Raw genomic sequence first — 18,415 nt, 5'->3', positions numbered from 1 at the left:
GGTGCGTGTGCGTGCGTGCCCAAGATCCCGAGAGGAGAATGGAGGAGAAGGGATTGCAGCGTGGCCATCCCCCCGAGGGGTGATTTTTCGCTTTCTGTCTCTCTATCTCTCTCTTGTCTGTCTGGTGAGTGCACGTGCCCTATCTCAAAAACCTCTCCCCCCCCCAAAAAAAATTATTTTCTTGGAGATGGCTACTGAACTTGAGCTGTGAAATACTGCTTTCATTGACTAAAAATGAAGATTTTCTGCTGAGGCTTCTCCCTCCAGATTCATTTCTAGTGGGTAGGGCTGCCTCTGTCTCATTCTCACCATCTCTGTGCATCTCCCTGTATCATTCATTCATTCATTCATTCATTTATTTATTTATTTTAAGGTAAAGTATTCTCTAGGCTCTCAAGCCCCTCCTTTATTGTGCTAACCTGTGCCTTTCCCCATTCCATTTAGGAAAAGCTCAAACCCAGGCCCATCCTGAGATGAATACTGAACTTGAGCTGTGAAATAGTATTTTTGCGTGGGCTGTGGTTTTCATTTTTTCCTTTATAAAATTAAAATCTAAAGTTTTTAAATTTTTTTTTCTTTCTTCTTTTTTATTTTTTCTTCTTCTTTCCTCTTCTCTAACTCTTCCTTTTTTCTTTATTCTTATTCCTTGGCTGTTTAGCCTCCATGCACTGAGTGTCTAGACAGGTCCAAGTGAACTGGATCCAAATATCTGAATATAACTAGGGTTAGGATATTTCTCAATTCCCACTGAGTCTGATGCACAAAGAGTGAAAAATGGAACAGAAAAAAGATTGTACTTCACCTTCTCCTGCACGCCTCTGAATGCTCAGACTGAACTCAAGAACTAGGAAGAAATGCACCATCCATCAGATGACCAGAAATCACTGCAGGGTCACAAGAAATATAGGAAAGCAAGAAAATACCTCTCCTCCAAGGGAAAAGAATAACTCCTCTTCATCCTCAGACAGTACAATGAAACTCACAGAAATGTCAAATAAAGAATTTAGAATATTCATAGTGACAAAGCTAAAAGAGATGGAAGAGAAGAGAGACAATGAAATGCAGAAGAGGCAGGAGAAAGGAGCTGATGAGTTCCAGGAGGTGAGGAAATTCTTGCAAGATCTGAAAGAAGAAATAAATAGCATAGAAAAAGAATCAAATGAACCTGTTAGAGATGAAGGCTATAATACAGGAAATCAAACATCCCCTGAAAGTATGAAAAGCATACTAGATTATACAGAAAATTGATTCTCAGGTGTAGAAGATAGAATCACTGGCCTAGAAAAATCCACCACGAAGACTGAGAAAATTGCGCCCCAAAATGAGAATAATATACGAAGAATACTAGATACCATCAAACGTACAAACATCCGGATCATTGGTATCCCAGAAAGTGAAGAGACTCATAAGGGCATGATAATCTCTTCCATGACATCCTGGAAGAAAATTTTCCAGACCTAGAGTAGCATTCAAATATCCAGAAGTTCCAAGAAATATAAAAGATCTCAAATATAATCAACCCAAGAAGATCTTCTCCAGGACACATTATACCCAGGTTGAACAGAACCAAAGACAAAGACAACATACTAAGATTGGCACAAGAGAAAAGTCAAGTTACCTACAAAGGATATGCCATCAGGCTAACAGTGGATCCCTTATCAGAAACAATGCGAGCAAGGAAAGAATGGGAAAATATATTCAAAGTGTTAAGGGAAAAGCAATTTCAACCAAGAATACTGTACCTGGCAAGATTATCCTTCATATGGGAAGAAAAGACAAGAACATTCTCGGATAAACAAAACCGGAAAGAATTTACCAACACCAGACCAGCTCTCCAAGAAGTTCTGAGAACAGACCTTAGAACTTGAGTTGCACCCTGTGAGCCCACATGACTAAGTCTGATCTCCTGTAAAACAAAAGTATCTTATTATGTTAATTCAGATGTTGGCCAAAACTCTTCTAACCAACATATAGCATTTTCTTCTGCTAAAAATTAATTAATTTATTAATTTAAAAAGTTATTTTCTTAATTAAATTAATTATAACAGCAACTTAATTGTGAGGACTGTCTTACCATCAGAGAAGAGATGCTCTATGCCAACAAACAGATGTAAAAGCTTTCCCAGCTCATACTGGGTCTCGCACTGCTGGAGCATAAGCTTCAAAAGGAAACACACCTGTTTCTTCAGCCATGTGGCAGGGATGACAGAGTGGACCCTTGTGGCTGTGGTGTCAAGCTACAAAAGAGAAAGGAGGCGGCTCAGGGAAAGTGGTTTCAGAGAAACAGTGAATCAAAAATCTCCAAATATGGGAATGTCTAAGAAAGCCAAGATATCCTCAAAAATCACCTCCTGTTATAAGGGGGATGCTTACTCAGGTCCTTCCAGATGGCAGGAACTGGTAATGGGGCTCGGATTGGCAAGTATAAGTCCCCCCTCAGCAGCTTTGCACTTTGTCTCTGTGAGAATTCCCAGTGTGTTATAGAGAGCTACATACAAGAAAGTCAAAGTTGGGCAAAGGTCCTAAAAAACGAACTGCCAACTATGGAGTTAATTCAAGTAAGTACCCCCAGTTAGTGACTATCATATTAATAGTCCTGTGAATCGCTGTGAAGTTAACCAGACATATTTCACTTATCAGCTTCTTCAGAGAGATATCTAGCCCTGCCCTTGAATTCAGATATTAAATTCATAAAAATCTCTTAGACTTGCTTAGCATTGCTGCGCTCGTTCTACTACTATGCTTATGGCTGATGTTGTTTCAATCAAATGCTAACCATATAAATAGGAAGATGACTCCAAGTCTTATACCAGGCTATATTTCTACAAGTGGGTGTGGCAAACATCTAAGACAGTGGAGGAAAAAGCAAATTTTAGAGACTAAGGAAGGTGCTTTCCCATAAGGTGCTTCCTTACTGACTTCAGTCCTGAGTTTTACTGGCCCCTTGCTTTGTATTACTTTTGGAAGACTGATGTTTGGTTCTTACTAGTTCCATAGTTAACACTAGACCTCATACAAGGTATTTACAAAAAATAATGAGCTGACTGCCATTGTTTCTCTTTCTCTGGGCCTTTTAGTGGAACAGAAAACTTTCTGGTTTCAAAAAAGATTTATGTTGACAGGCACCAAAACCTTACAATTCATCAGCTCTGTGCCTAGTGCCGAGTTAGGCCCTCGTCTGGCCAGATGCTTCCTTATACTTTAGATCACACTTAGCAGCTGCTTGGAAGGTAACTCTAATATGCAAAGAGGCTTCCGGCTCTAATATGGATTCTAGAAGTGCAATATTCCCTACAGGATAAGGTCCAAGACTGCCAAGACCTTAAATTTAAAAATGGCTTAGGGAACCAGCAGTTAGCGTAATGGCTATGTCGCTGGACTCCCATGTAGTCGACCGCGGTTCACGTCCTGGACCTGGTGGCTTAAAACTCACGCCGGGCACGTGTGTGTGCGTGCCCAAGATCCCAAGAGGAGAATGGAGAAGGGATTGCGGCGTGACCATCCCCCCTGGGGGGTGATTTCTCGCTTTCTGTCTCTATGTCTCTCTCTGTCTGTCTGGCGAGCGCACGCGCCCTATAGGAAAAACCTCTCCAAAAAAAAAAAAAAAGGCTTATAAGGGAACCAGCAGGTGGTGTGATAGTCAAGGTACTGAACACTCCTATATGGCCCACTACAGTTTGAGTCCTTGACCTGGTGACTTCTTTCTCACTTTCCCTCTCTCTCTTTCTGTGTGTAAGTCTGTGGTTAAATTAAAATAAGTGAATGAATAAAAATAAAATTAAAAAATAATTCTTTTTAAAAAAAGAAATGGCTTGTAAAATCTGATGTTACAGGGCTGGCAGGTGGCAGAGTGGTTAAGGGCACTGAACTCCCACATGGCCAACTGCGGTTCAAGTCCCAGGCCTGGTGGCTTGCTTTCTCACTTTCTCTCTTTCTCTCAGTCCCTCTCTGGTCAAATTAAAATAAATTAAGTAAAGTTAAATAAAGTACTTCTTAATAAATCTGATGTTACATTACTGCTATCTTCTTACCCCTACTTGGAATTCCCTTCTCTACTATTCTCTCCTTTGTCCTGGGTGGTATTCCCTGCCCATTTGTCATCCTCTTCTCTGAAATTTCAATAGGGCTTATCCACTATTTTGAAGTTTCTCCTTCATTTCAAAGGATTCAGGGTATTGTTATGAGAAAGAGAACAATGGCAGTCAGCTCATTATTGGCTATTATTCCTGCTTTAACATTGTTACTCAATATTTTCTATAATCATTCTGACTTGACTTTGATTTTTATAAGAATCAAATGTTATATAATACTTCTATTCTCGATTCTTTCTCCCCTGCATATCCTTATTAAAATTAGTTGGGATTGGTGCTGGCAGGTGGCATGGCATGGTGGTTAAAGGTGCCGGACTCCCACATGGCTCGCCTTCTCACTTTCTTTCTCTCTCTCTCTCTGTCTGATCAAACTGGAAAATAATAATAATGATAAATAAAGTTAAATAAAATAATTCTTTTAAATATATTAGCTGGGATTAAGGCATTACTTCTTAGTCTTTGTTGTTTTTTGTTACTATTTACCTAACTCTGTTGCTGTAAGAGGAGGGGCTACTGCAGACAGAAGACAGAACTAACTGGAGGAAGAACTATGTGGAAGGAAAGGGCTGGGGCAGGACGAGGGCAGCTGTGCTGCGCCACTGCAGGAGGCTGGTGTGGGGCCACCAGGCAAGATGACAACACCTGGAAGGACTATAGTCACAGAGGGGAGCAGGCTGACGGATTCATGTGCCTGTTTTCTGTGATGCAGGAACCCCGGTCACATGCCAGTAACTGACTCAGTATTTTCAAATATATAACATTTAGAAATCTTCATTACAGGTAATACCGATATGACAGAGAACAAACACTTGTACTGATTTTCCAGTGTGACACATCTACTGGGGAGAATTGCTATATACTTTTGTCTAATTTTCACAGAGCTCTTTTGTGATAAAGGCAAAAGAGCCAAATATTCTAAGCTGGACTAAGCACCTTCCCTTTCCTTTTTGTTTTTAGGTTTTGCCATAAAACATGTGTGCTCATTGCTGAGAGGCAGAGAGGGAAAGTGAGAAATCACCTGGGGGGATGGCCATTCTCCTCCTGGGATTTTGGGCATGCACACAAGCCCGGTATGATTTTCAAGCAGCCAGATCCGGGACTTGAATCATGGTCAGCTATGTAGGGGTCCAGCACCTTAATCACCGCATCACCTGATGGCCCATCCCTCTCCTTTCATAAAATTTCCTCTTTTGTTACAGGGTTAATAAGCTTGACAAGGGTAAGCAGGCTATAAACAAGCATCTAAATAGGTAAAGCCTAGAACTGACCACACAGCTCAGCATCATTTGAATATCAAAGTACTGAAGAAAAAAAATTGCTTTCTTTTTTTATTTGGAGAGGTTTTTGCCATAAGGCGCGTGTGCTCACTAGATAGACAGAGAAAGACAGAGAGACAGAAAGTGAGAAATCACCCCCCGGGGAGATGGCCATGCTGCAATCCTTTCTCCTCCTTTCTTCTCTCAGGATTTTGGGCACACACGCACATGCACCTGGCATGAGTTTAAGCCACCAGGTCCAGGACTTGAACCACAGTCAACTACAATGGGAGTCCAGCAACGTAGCCATTATGCTATCTGCCGGTCCCCAAAATCACTTTCTATCACCATGAATAGAGCAGTACTCAATATCCTTCATACTCAACAAGGTCAGAGCTGAGTGGCAAAATGTGTCCCCAGTATCATCGCTCTCCTCTCTTCGGTCCACATCAGATTCCATTAATCCCTTTACTACCAAGCCTGGCTACACCACCAGGACTGATCAGTTAACACATTACATGAAACCTCTCTGGTCCTGGCAACTGGTAAGCTGCTGAAGCAAGGCTCTAACAACTCTCGTCTGGTTTCCACATCTCTGCAATGGCACAAACGGTTTGTCCCCCAAATATTCATGTTTTGGAATTTAGTTTCCAATGTGATGGTATTGGGAGGTGGTGAGGCCTGTTGGTGGTGACTGAATCATAGCAATTGTATCACAGAAGCAGAGGCCTTGTAAATAAATTAATGCTCTCTCATGAGAACCCGAGTGAGTTCTAGCTCTCCTGAGAAGATACAAACTCTCACAAGTGCAGGCTGCTGTAGAAGAAAAAGCCACCCACAGCTCTCCCTCTCTCTGCAAACACCTGGCATATCTCTGCTTCTCTCAGCCACGCTGTAGCTAGTTGAAACTTACAGTTTCAAGGCTCTGCTGGAAATCCAGAAGTTTAGCTTCTGCTTCCTTGTAATTCTTGAAGAACATACACAGTTCATACATCTCCATTATCAACAGTAGTGGGGAATCCTTAGAAGAAAAGTTTGGATCAGTTACAAAGTCCTAAACTCAATCTTTTCTCAATAAATAATGCCAATTTAGAGAATGTTACTAAAATATTTGCTATTAATAATAGCTTCACAGTAGTATTAAGTGTCATCTGTTAAAAAGAAAGGAAGTTAAATTTGTATTTTCTTTTACTCTTAGGAGAAAGAGTACTCAACAATATGTTTTCTGTCTGTTCTACACCTGGTCCATCACCACAGGCAGGACACATCCCACTAGGTGGCGCTCTGACCTCTACAATACACACCTGGGTAGCTGGCTGCACTGCCCCACCCCATCTGCTATTGATCCATAGATTTCCCTGGCTTTCACTTGGAGTTGTTTAGAGCACAGAAGTTTAGAAGAGTAACTTTGAGACCTTGGGTAGGTTACTTAAGTTCTATGAGCCTTTGGTCTATTAATCTGCAAAATGCAGATAATACTACTTTTTAAGATCCTCATAAAATATTACCTTTGTATAGGATTACTGTGAAAACTGACCAAAAAAAGTATATAAAGCACTTTGCTAGATAAATGGTAGTTCTGTTTCTATTATCTCCATCTACTGGTGGGTAAAAAAAGAATCCAGGGATGGGAATAAGAAAAAGCTAGCAATGGATATGCTGAAATATCCCTCCTAAGGTCTGAAAAGAAATAAAATGACCATCACTACCTTAGCGAAGAGTTGGGACGCTTTGATGAGAGTTTTGCTCTTCTGTCTTGTTAATAATGTCCTCCAGATGACTGAAAGGTCCTCAAGGTCCCAGGTGTGGCTCTCGATTAAGTCCTGAATGTGCCCCACTGCTTCAGCTGCTACACTGTCCTCCACAGAAGTGATGATCCAGACACAGAGACAAGGAAGAGCACTGGCATCCTGCCATTGAATAAATTCTCAAAAATAACTGGGTTTGGATTACCTGACAGATACACAAATGCTACAGAAAGGGGCCAGGAGGTAGCGCAGTGGTAAAACGTGATGCTCTGCTGGGTTAACCCACAAAGGGTCTGGGTTAACCCACAAAGGGTCGAGACTTCCCTAGGGCGAGGCTGCATGTGTGCCCATAATTTGGGGCTGGTTGAGTTTCAGGGTGGAACTCAGTGTCAAGACCCTATTGGAGATGTTGTCTCTCTCTCTCTTTGTCTCTCCTTCCTTCATAGAAGAAATAAATAAACTTGGAACAAACAAAAACCCCTATGTGGGCCAGCCCATGGTGTGGTGATTAAAGTGGTTGGATCCCACATGGTCAGCTGCGTGGCTTGAACCCTGGACCTAGCAGCTTGAGAAACATGCCAGGCATGTGTGGATGTGTGCTAAAAGTCCTGAAAGGAGGGAAGAATGGATTGCAGTGTGACCATGACCCTTGGTGTGGAGGGTTTGTCTCTGTCAAACGTTTTGAAAAATGCTACAGATGGGTATTTCCTGTTTATCAAACAAGTCATCTCATTTAATTAGTTAAAATTACTTGAAAAGTTTTCAGACATTAAAAATCTCTAATGAAAAACTGAGGGATAATTATAAAATGTCCCATAGTGTGGCAGGAGGGAGGGTCACACTTCAAAAGGCCAAGGAGAAGACAGAGGAGGACAGAGCGGAAGTCAGGGACGTACTGGGTAGGGGAGAGTAACTGCCCCTCATTCAGCTGCAATTAAGGACCCCCTGGAACATCCGCCTTCCCCGCAAAGTGCTCAAGCAGCAGCTGTAGTCGGTCCACCCAGGCATCCTTCTCTGAGACCTCCAGCCAGCAACCAAGGCTCTGACCAAGCCTGAGCTAGAGAAGCACAGGAAGTTGCAATAACCTTGGAAGCTCACATTGGAACCTGTCACTGTCACTACACTGATGATCAGACCGAGCCAGAACTAGAGAAGCACAGGAAGTTGCGATGACCTTGGAAGCTCACACTGGAAACTGTCACTGTCACTACACTGATGATCAGCCTTCCCTGTTCCTCACTACTTTTTCTGCTGCTCTCTGGATCCTTAATTTAGGCTTCTCCTGACTCACCTGGAGACACGAGGCCAGGACACTAAGGACAGGCGCCTGTTGTCTCACTGCCTCTGCCAGGAGCCAGCGCCAGGCATCTGGCTCCTCTGAGCACTGGAGCAGAATTGCAAATAAATCGGTCGTCTCGCCTTTGTTTCCCTGGAGCTCCTGGGGGGACTTGTAGAAGACCTGATTATTGTCCATACTGGAGTTGCACACGGAGGGCAAGTGCTCAAATGCGAGCCTTAAGTGGTCTTGAAGGACTGGGCTGAAGTACTGGAGAAGGGATTTCACCTAGAAAATATATTAGATGATCAAAATAGAAACCTATCTTTCAGTTTCCACTGGAGCTAAAAGTGTTTTAAAGAAAGCAGAGGCAAAATTATTCTTTCTCACCATGAACTTTGTCAGAGATGACCATGTAATTTTACAAAGCTGTTTGCTGCTTTTAAATGAATTTCCTTATCTCATCTGGAGTCACAAAACTTTTCAGCTCTTCATTATGAGTGACTAGTCCCTTGTCTGATGCCAACCCTCTGAAATCTTATTAGAAATAACAGTATCCTATCAAACAAAAGCTTAGAGCCACACAACAGTAAGAACATAATTTTTCTCCTGAGAAGTGTTCCAGTTTCCTCTTGAATACTACCAAAACCAGTGGCTTACCTCCTCTGGATGGTAGTTATGAAGTTGGCTGTGAATAATGAACTGCAGCCAGTCGTTTGCTTTGGCACATTCTCTAAGGTATGCTGTGCTCGGTTTCATGTTGTGGAGTCTGCAGAACTGCACCACTAATGCCCACTGGCTGCTAGATTCATTGGACACCCTATAATTAGAATTAAGAGTGAAGGTGGTAGAAAGAAAACTTATTGAAATAGAGCTTTAGGGTCATCCGTATAACACAGTGGTTAAGCTGTTAAGTGTATGGAGCTAGATCCCACATGGCCGACTGTGGTTCTGATCCTGGCCCCTGCAGCTTGAGAGATACACTGAGTGTGAATGCATTCAATAATAAATGATAAATAAAATGAAATAAATAGTAATAATAATAATAATAAAAGAGCATCACCTAGAATCAAATGAGACCCATCCTACACTTCCGAAATTATTTCAACAAGTAACACTTTAAAGACTGCCCTGACCAACAGGATAGTGGAGGAGACAAAGATTCTAGCTTTTGATAAGTCCTAAATGAGAATGGACTACCTTCATTCTCCTTCCACTGATGGCAAGAAGCCATTAAAATCACTGGCCAAGGGGATGGATGGTTGTGCAGCACTAAAATGTGGTGATCTTCAAGGCTGACCCACATGGGAAGGTTTTTGGTTTGCATCCAGAATAAACAAGGGCACATGTGCCCACAACCCAGGGCTGGCTGAAGCTGGGTGGAATGCAGTCCTGGGACCCCACTGGGGGTACTCTCTCTCTCTGTTGCTCATGAAATAAATAGGTAAAACTTTTTATTAAGAATTATTTTATTTAACTTTATTTATTATTATTATTATTATTTGACCAGAGAGGGAGCAAGAGAGAGAGGGAAAGTGAGAAAGCAAGCTGCCAGGTCTGGGACTCGAACCATGGTTGCCCATGTGGGAATCCAGCGCCCTCAACCACCATGCCACCTGCTGGCCCCAATAAGTAAAAACTTTAAGAAAATCATTATCCATTTACTCGGTATCTGCTATATGCTGAATAAGTAAGAAAAATAAGTCCTAGGAGGATGTCCCAGAGGTGTCTGAAGAAAGACAGACAACCAAAGGTTGGCATAACAAGCTTGCTAGAAAAGAGGTTAGGATTGCAGCTCACAGACCTCTTCACTTCCTGCTGCTGAATGCTGTTCCAGGTACCTTCTTCTAAGAACCCAAGCAATTCTTCTGTGATTGCCTTTTCACCATTGGCCAGTTTAGACAGTTTTTCAGCTACAGAAATAAAACAATTAAATATGGTCAAGGAAAAAAGTCAGGACCTGGGGATTTCTGTTTGAATTGTATGCCCAGGGCCATTTCATCACCCAGTTAAAGCACCCTAGAAAGTGAGATAAAGAATATGCACTCAGCTGGGGCCAGCAGGTGGCGTTTGGTTAAGGGCGCTGGGCTCTCACATGGTTGACTGTTGTTCAAGTACTGGATCTGGCGCCTTGCTTTCTCACTTTCTCTCTCTCTCTCTGTCCCTTCTCTGGAGAAAAGAAAGAAAGAGAGAGAGAAAGAGAGAGAGAAAGAAATAGAGGAAGAAAAAAGACAGAGAGAGAAAGAGAGAGAGAGAGGGAATGAGAGGAAGAGAGAGAGAAAGAAAGGAAAAGAGAGAGAGAAAGAAAGAAAGAGAGGAAGGGAGGAAGAGAGAAAGAAAGGAATGAAGGAAGGAAGAAAGGAAGTTAAATAAAATAATTCTTAAAAAAAAGAATATGCACTCAGCAGACAAAGGATGAACCAGGAAGATAATTTTTTCTCCCCAACTACTCACAATTCAATGCCTCACAGGTCTATTCACCCATTCTCCAATGGACAAAACAAGGCACATGTAAAGAAAAGGCATTATACCTAGAGACTCTCTGATCAAGCTGTATGGAGCATCTTCATTTCTACACCTGTAGCTCAAAATGATATTGGCCACTTTCATATCAACTCTGAGCTTGAGGCTGTCGAGGCCAAGCAATTCTAAGAAACACACACAGGCCGCTCCTATTGAAGGTACATGGAAGGAGGAGAGCCCTAAAACATAGGCTTCATTGCCTACTTGCTGGATCCTGAAAAAGAAAGGAATAAAATCACATTAGCCCATGGAAAACATTTTCTCCACCAGGAAAAAACAAGTGGAATTACACTGGTGATATAGGGAGTCCCAGACCTCAACTTGCGGCATCTTCCCCCTTCCCTTTTTATGCCCTTGCACACATCCATTAGGTTTCTGGTCATTTTTCAGTTGTCTCTGGCTCCATAACCCCCATTCCTTTACACTTATTTTCTCTTAATATAAATTAGTGTTCCTTCCAACATCATCAAGAAGACAAGAAATGAAACTTTTGAAGAATAGCCAACTGTGATCTTATCAACTATGAGCATGTATATAAACTATCAAGAAAATTAATGCTGGCCAGCCAGAAACACAGCAGTTTCTGTATCCCTCATAGCAGTTTGATTCCCTGACGGGTGGCTTTAAAATCACACCTGGCATGTGTGCATGTGTACATGGTGTGACTAAAATCTCAAGAGAAGGGGGGCTGCAGCATGGTCCTCTTCTCTCATTTCCCCTCTCTCTCTGTCCCTGCCTGTCTCTAGGAAGCTCATATACCCTATAGCAAAACATTTTTTTTTTTTTGGGGGGGAGAGGTTTTTGCTATAGGGTGAGTGTGCTTGCCAGATAGAGACAGAGAGACAGAAAGAGAGAAATCATCCCCTGGGGGTATGGGCACGCTGCAATCCCTTCTCCTCCATTCTCCTCTTGGGATCTTGGGCACGCACGCACATGCACCTGGCTTAAGTTTAAGCCACCAGGTCCAGGACTTGAACCGCGGTCAACCACATGGGAGTCCAGTGACGTAGCCATTATGCCAACTGATGGTCCCACAAAAAAAGTTTGAAACAGGAAAGAAAAGAAAATTAATGCCATTTAAAGTTGATATAATTTTTTTAAAAGTGTTTTTTTTTTTTTTTTTTTGCTATAGGCACATGCGCTCACTGGAAAGGGATGGTAGGAGGGAGTGAGAAAGTACCCCCAGAGGGATGGCCATGCTGCAATCCCTTTCCCTATCGTCCCCTTTTGGGTTTTGTGCATGCACACACATGTGTCCAGCATGGTTTTCTAGCCTCTGGGTCCAGGATTCAAACTAAAGAGTTGACCATGTGGGATCCAGACACCTTAACTTACATACCACCTGCTGACCCCAAAAAGTACATTTTAAAAGATTCATATACGCCTTTTTCAAGTGTAGAAGAGTTTCTGGAAAGATGTGTAAGAAATCATTAACCATGTTTACTATGTGGAATGCGAATGGGAGTCTGAGGGACTTTATCTTTCATTTTCACCTTCCTGAGCTCCTTGAATATTTTACCATAAAAATGCATTATTTTGTTAAGTATGAAACAAACCAATAAAGTAAATCTATATTTAGTTTCTCATTGGATCAAATATTCCTCTCAACCCTGTGTTTTGTAAAACTGAATTATAAAAAAAAAACTTACAGAATTCACATCTCATTATTATAGATTCCCTCTATGGAATAACTGCTAATATTTAAGCTCCCCATAATTTTAAAATGTTTTTTATCTTAAAATGTATTTTTTTTAATCTTTTTCCTATTACCAAACATCACATATGCCAAATATCAAAAACTTGGGACATGCAGAAAAGCAAATGTCTATACCAGAGTTATAAGATTTAGTAAGTTTGTTTAATGTATATGCAAAAAACACAAATAATGTCTCTTTTTTCTTTTATAATCTGCTAGAGGGTATGTGCATTTGCCAGAGAAAGAGGGGTGGGGGAAGTAGAAGCATCCCCCCATGGGGGATGGTGACCTAGTAACCCTCTCTGCTCTATTTCTCTTTTCAGAATTTTGGGCATGCACACACATGTCCTGGCATATTTTTCAAGTCGCCAGGTCCAGGATTCAAACCATATAGAAAACTATGTGGGATCCAGCTGCCTTAACCACCATGCCACTGGCTAGTCCCACATACGCCTTTTTCTAAGAGGACAAATTATATACTCACAGCTGTTTGGGAGTCTTGCTCTTGATTAATTCCTGGACCAGGAAAGTACCAAATGCAAATGATGGCCGTCCATGATGTAAATAATAAGCAAAATTCAGACGTTCCACTACAGCATACTTATTAACCAGGTCAGGGCTTGAAAAATGTGGGAGGTGACTTGATGCATCTGGTGGGGGAAAATGAAGCAATTACAAAAAAAAAGATGATATTTATTTTTAAAACTTAACTTTATTAATTTACTTATTTTAATTTGATTGGAGAGGGACACAGTGAGAGAGAAAGTGAGAAAGCAAGCTGCCAGGTCTAGGACTCGAACTGCAGTTGGCCATGTGGGAGCCCAGCACCCTTAACCACCATACCAACTATTGGCCCCAAGCAATATTAATTTTTACCTCACCATGATTAATTTCAGATTCACACATGAAAAATTTAACTCTAACTTAATAGTAAAAGAAATGTGGTTGCTGTAATCATTTTGCATCACTGAGTATCATTTAAACATACCAAATGTAAGAGTTTACTTCAATGTATAGAAATAGCCCTTTTTTCATACATTTACCTGAGAAGCTGCATAAAAACTCTTGCTTTTTTCCTGACTGAACTTGTCATTTTAAATCCTTTCTTCTTTTTTTTTAAATTCTTTTCTTTAAAAACTGTCTCAGGATCCAAAATTAGCACTAGAGAGCTGTTTCTAACCTGCTGAGTGCTCTGGCTGTCTCCTCTCCTCTCTGGACATCCATGACCCAGTGCAACGAGCACATTGGGCTCATCACTGAGGATTGCGCTAGCTGGCAGGTGGTGTGGTGGTGGTTGATGGTGCTGGATTCCCACATGGTCGACTGCAGTTCAAGTCCCAGACCTGGTGGCTTGCTTTCTAGCTTTCCTTTCCTTTCTTTCTCTGGTCAAAGAAATAATAATAACAAATGGAATTAAATAACTAATAATTTGTTTAAATAAACGAATCTTGCTCCTATGAGAACTGTAGCCTTGGCAGAGAACTGGGAAGGTATGTCTGCCCACTGAACAAGGCTCAGTGGCTGCTGGGGGTGCAGAGATTTCTTCTCTCTGGCTACACAAGGAGCCCATCTGTTGTTACAGATGCTAACATATGGCTTTGGGGAGAGTTCTCAATACCTGGAACACCTCTAAACCAAATGAGGAGCATCTACTGGGAACGGGAGAAAGTGGACCCAGGAGTGACTCTCAGAACTTGTGTGTGCTCATTTGGGGGCTACTGTGAGTGAGCTGGAGTCATTGTGCTTGAATGTATAAACTGATCAAAAATAACTCTGGAAGCTGTCCCACTGATGACACTGTTTCCAGGAGAGGGAAGACACTTCAGTTAGGTAGACCTAGTGACCCAGCGATAATAGAGCTCTGGGTTCATAAAAGTGTGTGACTGATTCCTGGTTTTGACATCAGGACCTTAAGTAACTTATTTATCATTTTTAAACTGTACATATTTAAGGTGGATAATGTGATGGTTCGATATGCTTATCATTTTTTTCTTTTAATAGAGAGGTTTTTGCTATAGGCCTCCCACAGGGCCTTAGCCTACAGAGCGGTAAAGTCTACAAGTGCATGCTACTGTTGTCGGGCCAGTCTCTAGGGCTTTCTATATACAAAACATACTATCTGCAAACTCTGACAATTCCATTTTTTTTATTTGTGTATGTTGATCCACTCCTGCAGTTGCTTTAAATCATTTTTTCTATTTTTATTTTTATTTTTTTAATTTGTCAGAGGGCACGTTCACTTGTAGAGGCTGGGAGAGGCGAAGCGTACATGCCCTATAGCAAAAATCTCTCTTAAAAAAAATGAAATATAACTCTTCACTGTATAAATATGTATTATGTTTTCTTGACAATTGTTTCTTTTACTTTGTGCTTTATTTCCTCAAGAGTATCTTAAACTTCTAAAAAACTGTGGGAAACATCCCTTTAATTTCTCTTTCCCCTAAAGTTCTTAGCAGAGTGTTCACTCTCAAGAGGGGGGTGAGGATGCCAGCTCAGTGATGGAGCTGACGCCACTACAAGAGGACAGGGGACTTCGTCTATTCTCTAGTAATTTCATAGAGGTTAAGGTATTTCCACTGGAAGATGTAATAAATACTATTTTTCCAGCACTCAATAAATATTTACAGAGTGTTTATCATAGTATGATACTGCACTGGACTCTGGTATAGGTAAATTCAATATATCAACATTTAAGGGCTAGACGGAGGTGCGGTGGTAGTCCAACTGGACCTACATGGGAAGGCCCTGGGTCTCTGTCCTGAAGCCTCTTTGTAGAAGCTGGGTGCACATGCATATGCGTGCCCCTGATCTGGCCTGGCTGCAGTTGGGGTGGACTGCAATGTGGAGACTCTGTTTGGGGTAGGGTGCCTTTTTCTCTGAATCTCTCTCTGTGTGTGTGTGTGTGTGTGTGTGTGTGTGTGTGTATGCATGTGTGCATGCCATGGAAGAAATAAATAAATGAATTTTTAAAAATTATAATAGGTAATAAATACATTTAAAAATTTGAACTTAGGGCCACCAAGTGGCGTGGTGGTTAAGGTGCTGGACTCCTACATGGCTGACCACAGTTCGTGTCCCAGACCTAGCAGCTTGCTTTCCCACTTTCTCCTTCTCTTGCTCTCTCTGTCTCTTTGGTCAAATTAAAAAAAATAATAATAACAAATAAAATTAAATAGATAATTTTAAAAAGAATAATTTATTTAAAAATTGAACTTATAATATAGATCAATTAGAAAATTCATTCTTACATACGTCACTAAATAGCTTACAGGGTACACATAGATGGACAGTACTAATGTGAAGCCTAATTTACAGTAAGAGAGGCTGTAATAATACAAAATGGTTCACAGATAACATGAAATTAAAGACTAATGCACAGGTAAAAGAAAGAAAAAAAGCAGAATTTAAGAATGAGATAACTGGTCTCATTATGGTCTACAGAGTATGGTATGTGTATATTGGCATCATGAGGGAGCTCTCTAAATGCCTTGTCTCTTTTCATTCTCACAGTAATATGTGAAGTGGACACTTATTAACCTTATTTTATAGGGAATTGGAGAAAAATTAAATCACTTTTCCAAGCCACACAGCTATGGCAGCATCAGGATTTCTTTAATGCCAATACCTTGTTCTTAACCTTTATAACCTGACATTGCAAACAAAGAGGGGTTTTTGGAAAAAGGAGAAACGTAAGCAGAAGGTACACGTTATATTCCCCACCAAGTATAGCACTGCGTGACTTAACACATGTTTTTAATCCAGCCTCCTGGCAAGTGTTTTCCATTGGAATGCACCTTTATTTTTAAAACAGAAAGCAGTGAAAACACTGGGTCAGCTTTACGTGCATTCATCTCTATGGTCAGCACTGCTAAATGCTTCTAAAGTGAGAAGCACGCGTCATGACTTACCTCCAATAGCTAGGGTGTTGGCAGGCTGCCAGCCAAACAATCTGCTAGGGTCAAAGGGTGATAGTGACTGAAAAGGGGGAAAAGCCAGAGTTAAAATTTCAGTGATTCTAAAATAAGTAAAGAAAATTCATAAAACGACTTCAGGGGAAATCTGCTTCCTTTGTCAGGGCAATTTAAAACCTTATTTCTCTGCACGTAAAGTATTTAAACATAGCCAACAAGAAAAAAAGAATTAGATATCTATATTACTAAAAAGGGAACTGACTATGTTTCTTTTAAGGTTCTCTTTATTATAAATTGTATCTGTAAAGTCTACTCTTTTTTGGTAAAAGCAGAATTGATTATAACATAAAATAGGCTTTAGAAATGCTTTTGGGGGGACCAACAGATGGTGTAATTTTTACGTTGCTGGACTCCCACGGAGTTGACCGTGGTTCAAGTCCCAGACCCAGTGGCTTAAAACTCATGCAGAATATGTGTGCGTTTGAGCCCAAGATCCTGAGAGGAGGATGGAGAAGGGGTTGCAGTGTGGCCATACCCTCTGGGGGGTGACTTCTCACCTTCTATCCCTCTGTCTCTGTCTCTACAGTGAGTGCACACACCTTACAGCAAAAATCTCTCTTCAAAAAAAAAAGAAAAAGAAAAGAAAAGAAATGCTTTTGGAATCACAGGCAAGAGGACTGAAAGGCTAGAAAGTGTTCCCATGTAAGCATGACAAGATAAAGTAAGGGTAGAACAAGAAAGGAAAAACTAAGACAACTAGATCAATGACTGGAGGAATGTGATGAACAACAACATCAACAAAGAAAAAATAGTGGCTTAAGGACGAGCCAGTCACAAAAGGTTTGGCAGCAAGGAGCAGTGGCTGTCTGGCATTTGTTCAGGTCAAAAGCCTGGCCACATTATAAAGTAAGTGTCAGAGAGATACAGATTAAAACAAAACTATTAAGTCAGGATTTAGATGGCTAAGGCGAGAGCAGCTTTGATTTAAAATTAGAGGAGGAAGCCAGCTGGTAGCATGATAGTTAAGGTGGCAGGTCCCTCCCACATGGGTGACAATGCAGTTCAAGTCCTGGACCCGGTAGCTTGAAAAGCATGCAGCGTCTGTATACATGCATGCCCCAAATCCCAAAAAGAGAATAGAAAAGAAGGGATGGTGGCATGACCATCCCCCCTGGAAGGCGCTTTCTCACTTTCCCTCTTTCTCTGTCTCTCCCCATACATACATCTTCTGGAAATGGTAGGTAGGTAGATAAATAGATAGATAAATAAATGTATGTATGTATGTATGTATATATGTATAGGGACCAGCAAATGCTGTAATGGTTTTGTCAGTGGATGCTCAAGTGGCCAACCGTGGCTTGTGCCCCAGACCCAGTGACTTAAAACTCATGCTGGGAGCATGTGCATGCACACTCAGGATCCTGAGAGGAAAATGGAAGAGAAGGGATTGAGGCATGGCCATCCTCCCACCAGGGGGAGTTGATTTCTCACTTTCTGTCTCTCTGTCTCTCAGGTGAGCGCATGCACCCTGTAGCAAAAATCTCTCTCTCAAAGTAAATAAAAGTATAAATAAAAAAATAAAAGTAGTAGGGAATCTGTGGTCTATTAAGGAAGAAATAATTTTCCTAAAATAATAATACTAAGAAATTACATCAGTCAACTTCAAAACAGAACAAAGAACAACCTAAAACCACTTAAGAATTTATCCAAAACACTTTAGGTAGTATGTATTCATGTAACCTACTAATAAATTATACCAGTACTATCAAAATGCATTGATATTAGACACTTGCACCAGAATATAAATCCAGCATATTGCTTCCTTCTTCAAATTTTGCTATTAAAACAAAGTTTGCTGCTGTGACCAGCAGTTGGCATAATGGCTATGTTGCTGGACTCCCATGTAGTTGACTA

General features: G+C 41.1%; 1 protein-coding gene across 2 annotated transcripts in view; it reads right to left on the bottom strand.

The window, feature by feature from the left end:
* The window catches only part of SPG11 (SPG11 vesicle trafficking associated, spatacsin), a 92,945-nt gene that overhangs the window by 25,711 nt on the left and 48,819 nt on the right, over window positions 1-18,415 (bottom strand). For both annotated transcript variants that reach the window (XM_006170740.3, XM_014585100.2), the window contains 9 exons: window positions 16,499-16,565; window positions 13,075-13,240; window positions 10,903-11,108; window positions 10,176-10,284; window positions 9,032-9,191; window positions 8,387-8,659; window positions 7,057-7,257; window positions 6,261-6,368; window positions 2,075-2,237 (listed from right to left, as the gene is read on the bottom strand). In XM_006170740.3, coding sequence (XP_006170802.1) covers window positions 2,075-2,237; window positions 6,261-6,368; window positions 7,057-7,257; window positions 8,387-8,659; window positions 9,032-9,191; window positions 10,176-10,284; window positions 10,903-11,108; window positions 13,075-13,240; window positions 16,499-16,565 — 1,453 coding nt within the window. The remainder of the gene's footprint in view (window positions 1-2,074; window positions 2,238-6,260; window positions 6,369-7,056; window positions 7,258-8,386; window positions 8,660-9,031; window positions 9,192-10,175; window positions 10,285-10,902; window positions 11,109-13,074; window positions 13,241-16,498; window positions 16,566-18,415) is intronic.

Source organism: Tupaia chinensis, unplaced genomic scaffold (genome assembly GCF_000334495.1).
Source record: "Tupaia chinensis unplaced genomic scaffold, TupChi_1.0 Scaffold148874_1, whole genome shotgun sequence".
Taxonomy (NCBI): domain Eukaryota; kingdom Metazoa; phylum Chordata; class Mammalia; order Scandentia; family Tupaiidae; genus Tupaia; species Tupaia belangeri.
This window is presented reverse-complemented; position numbering and strand designations above follow the sequence as displayed.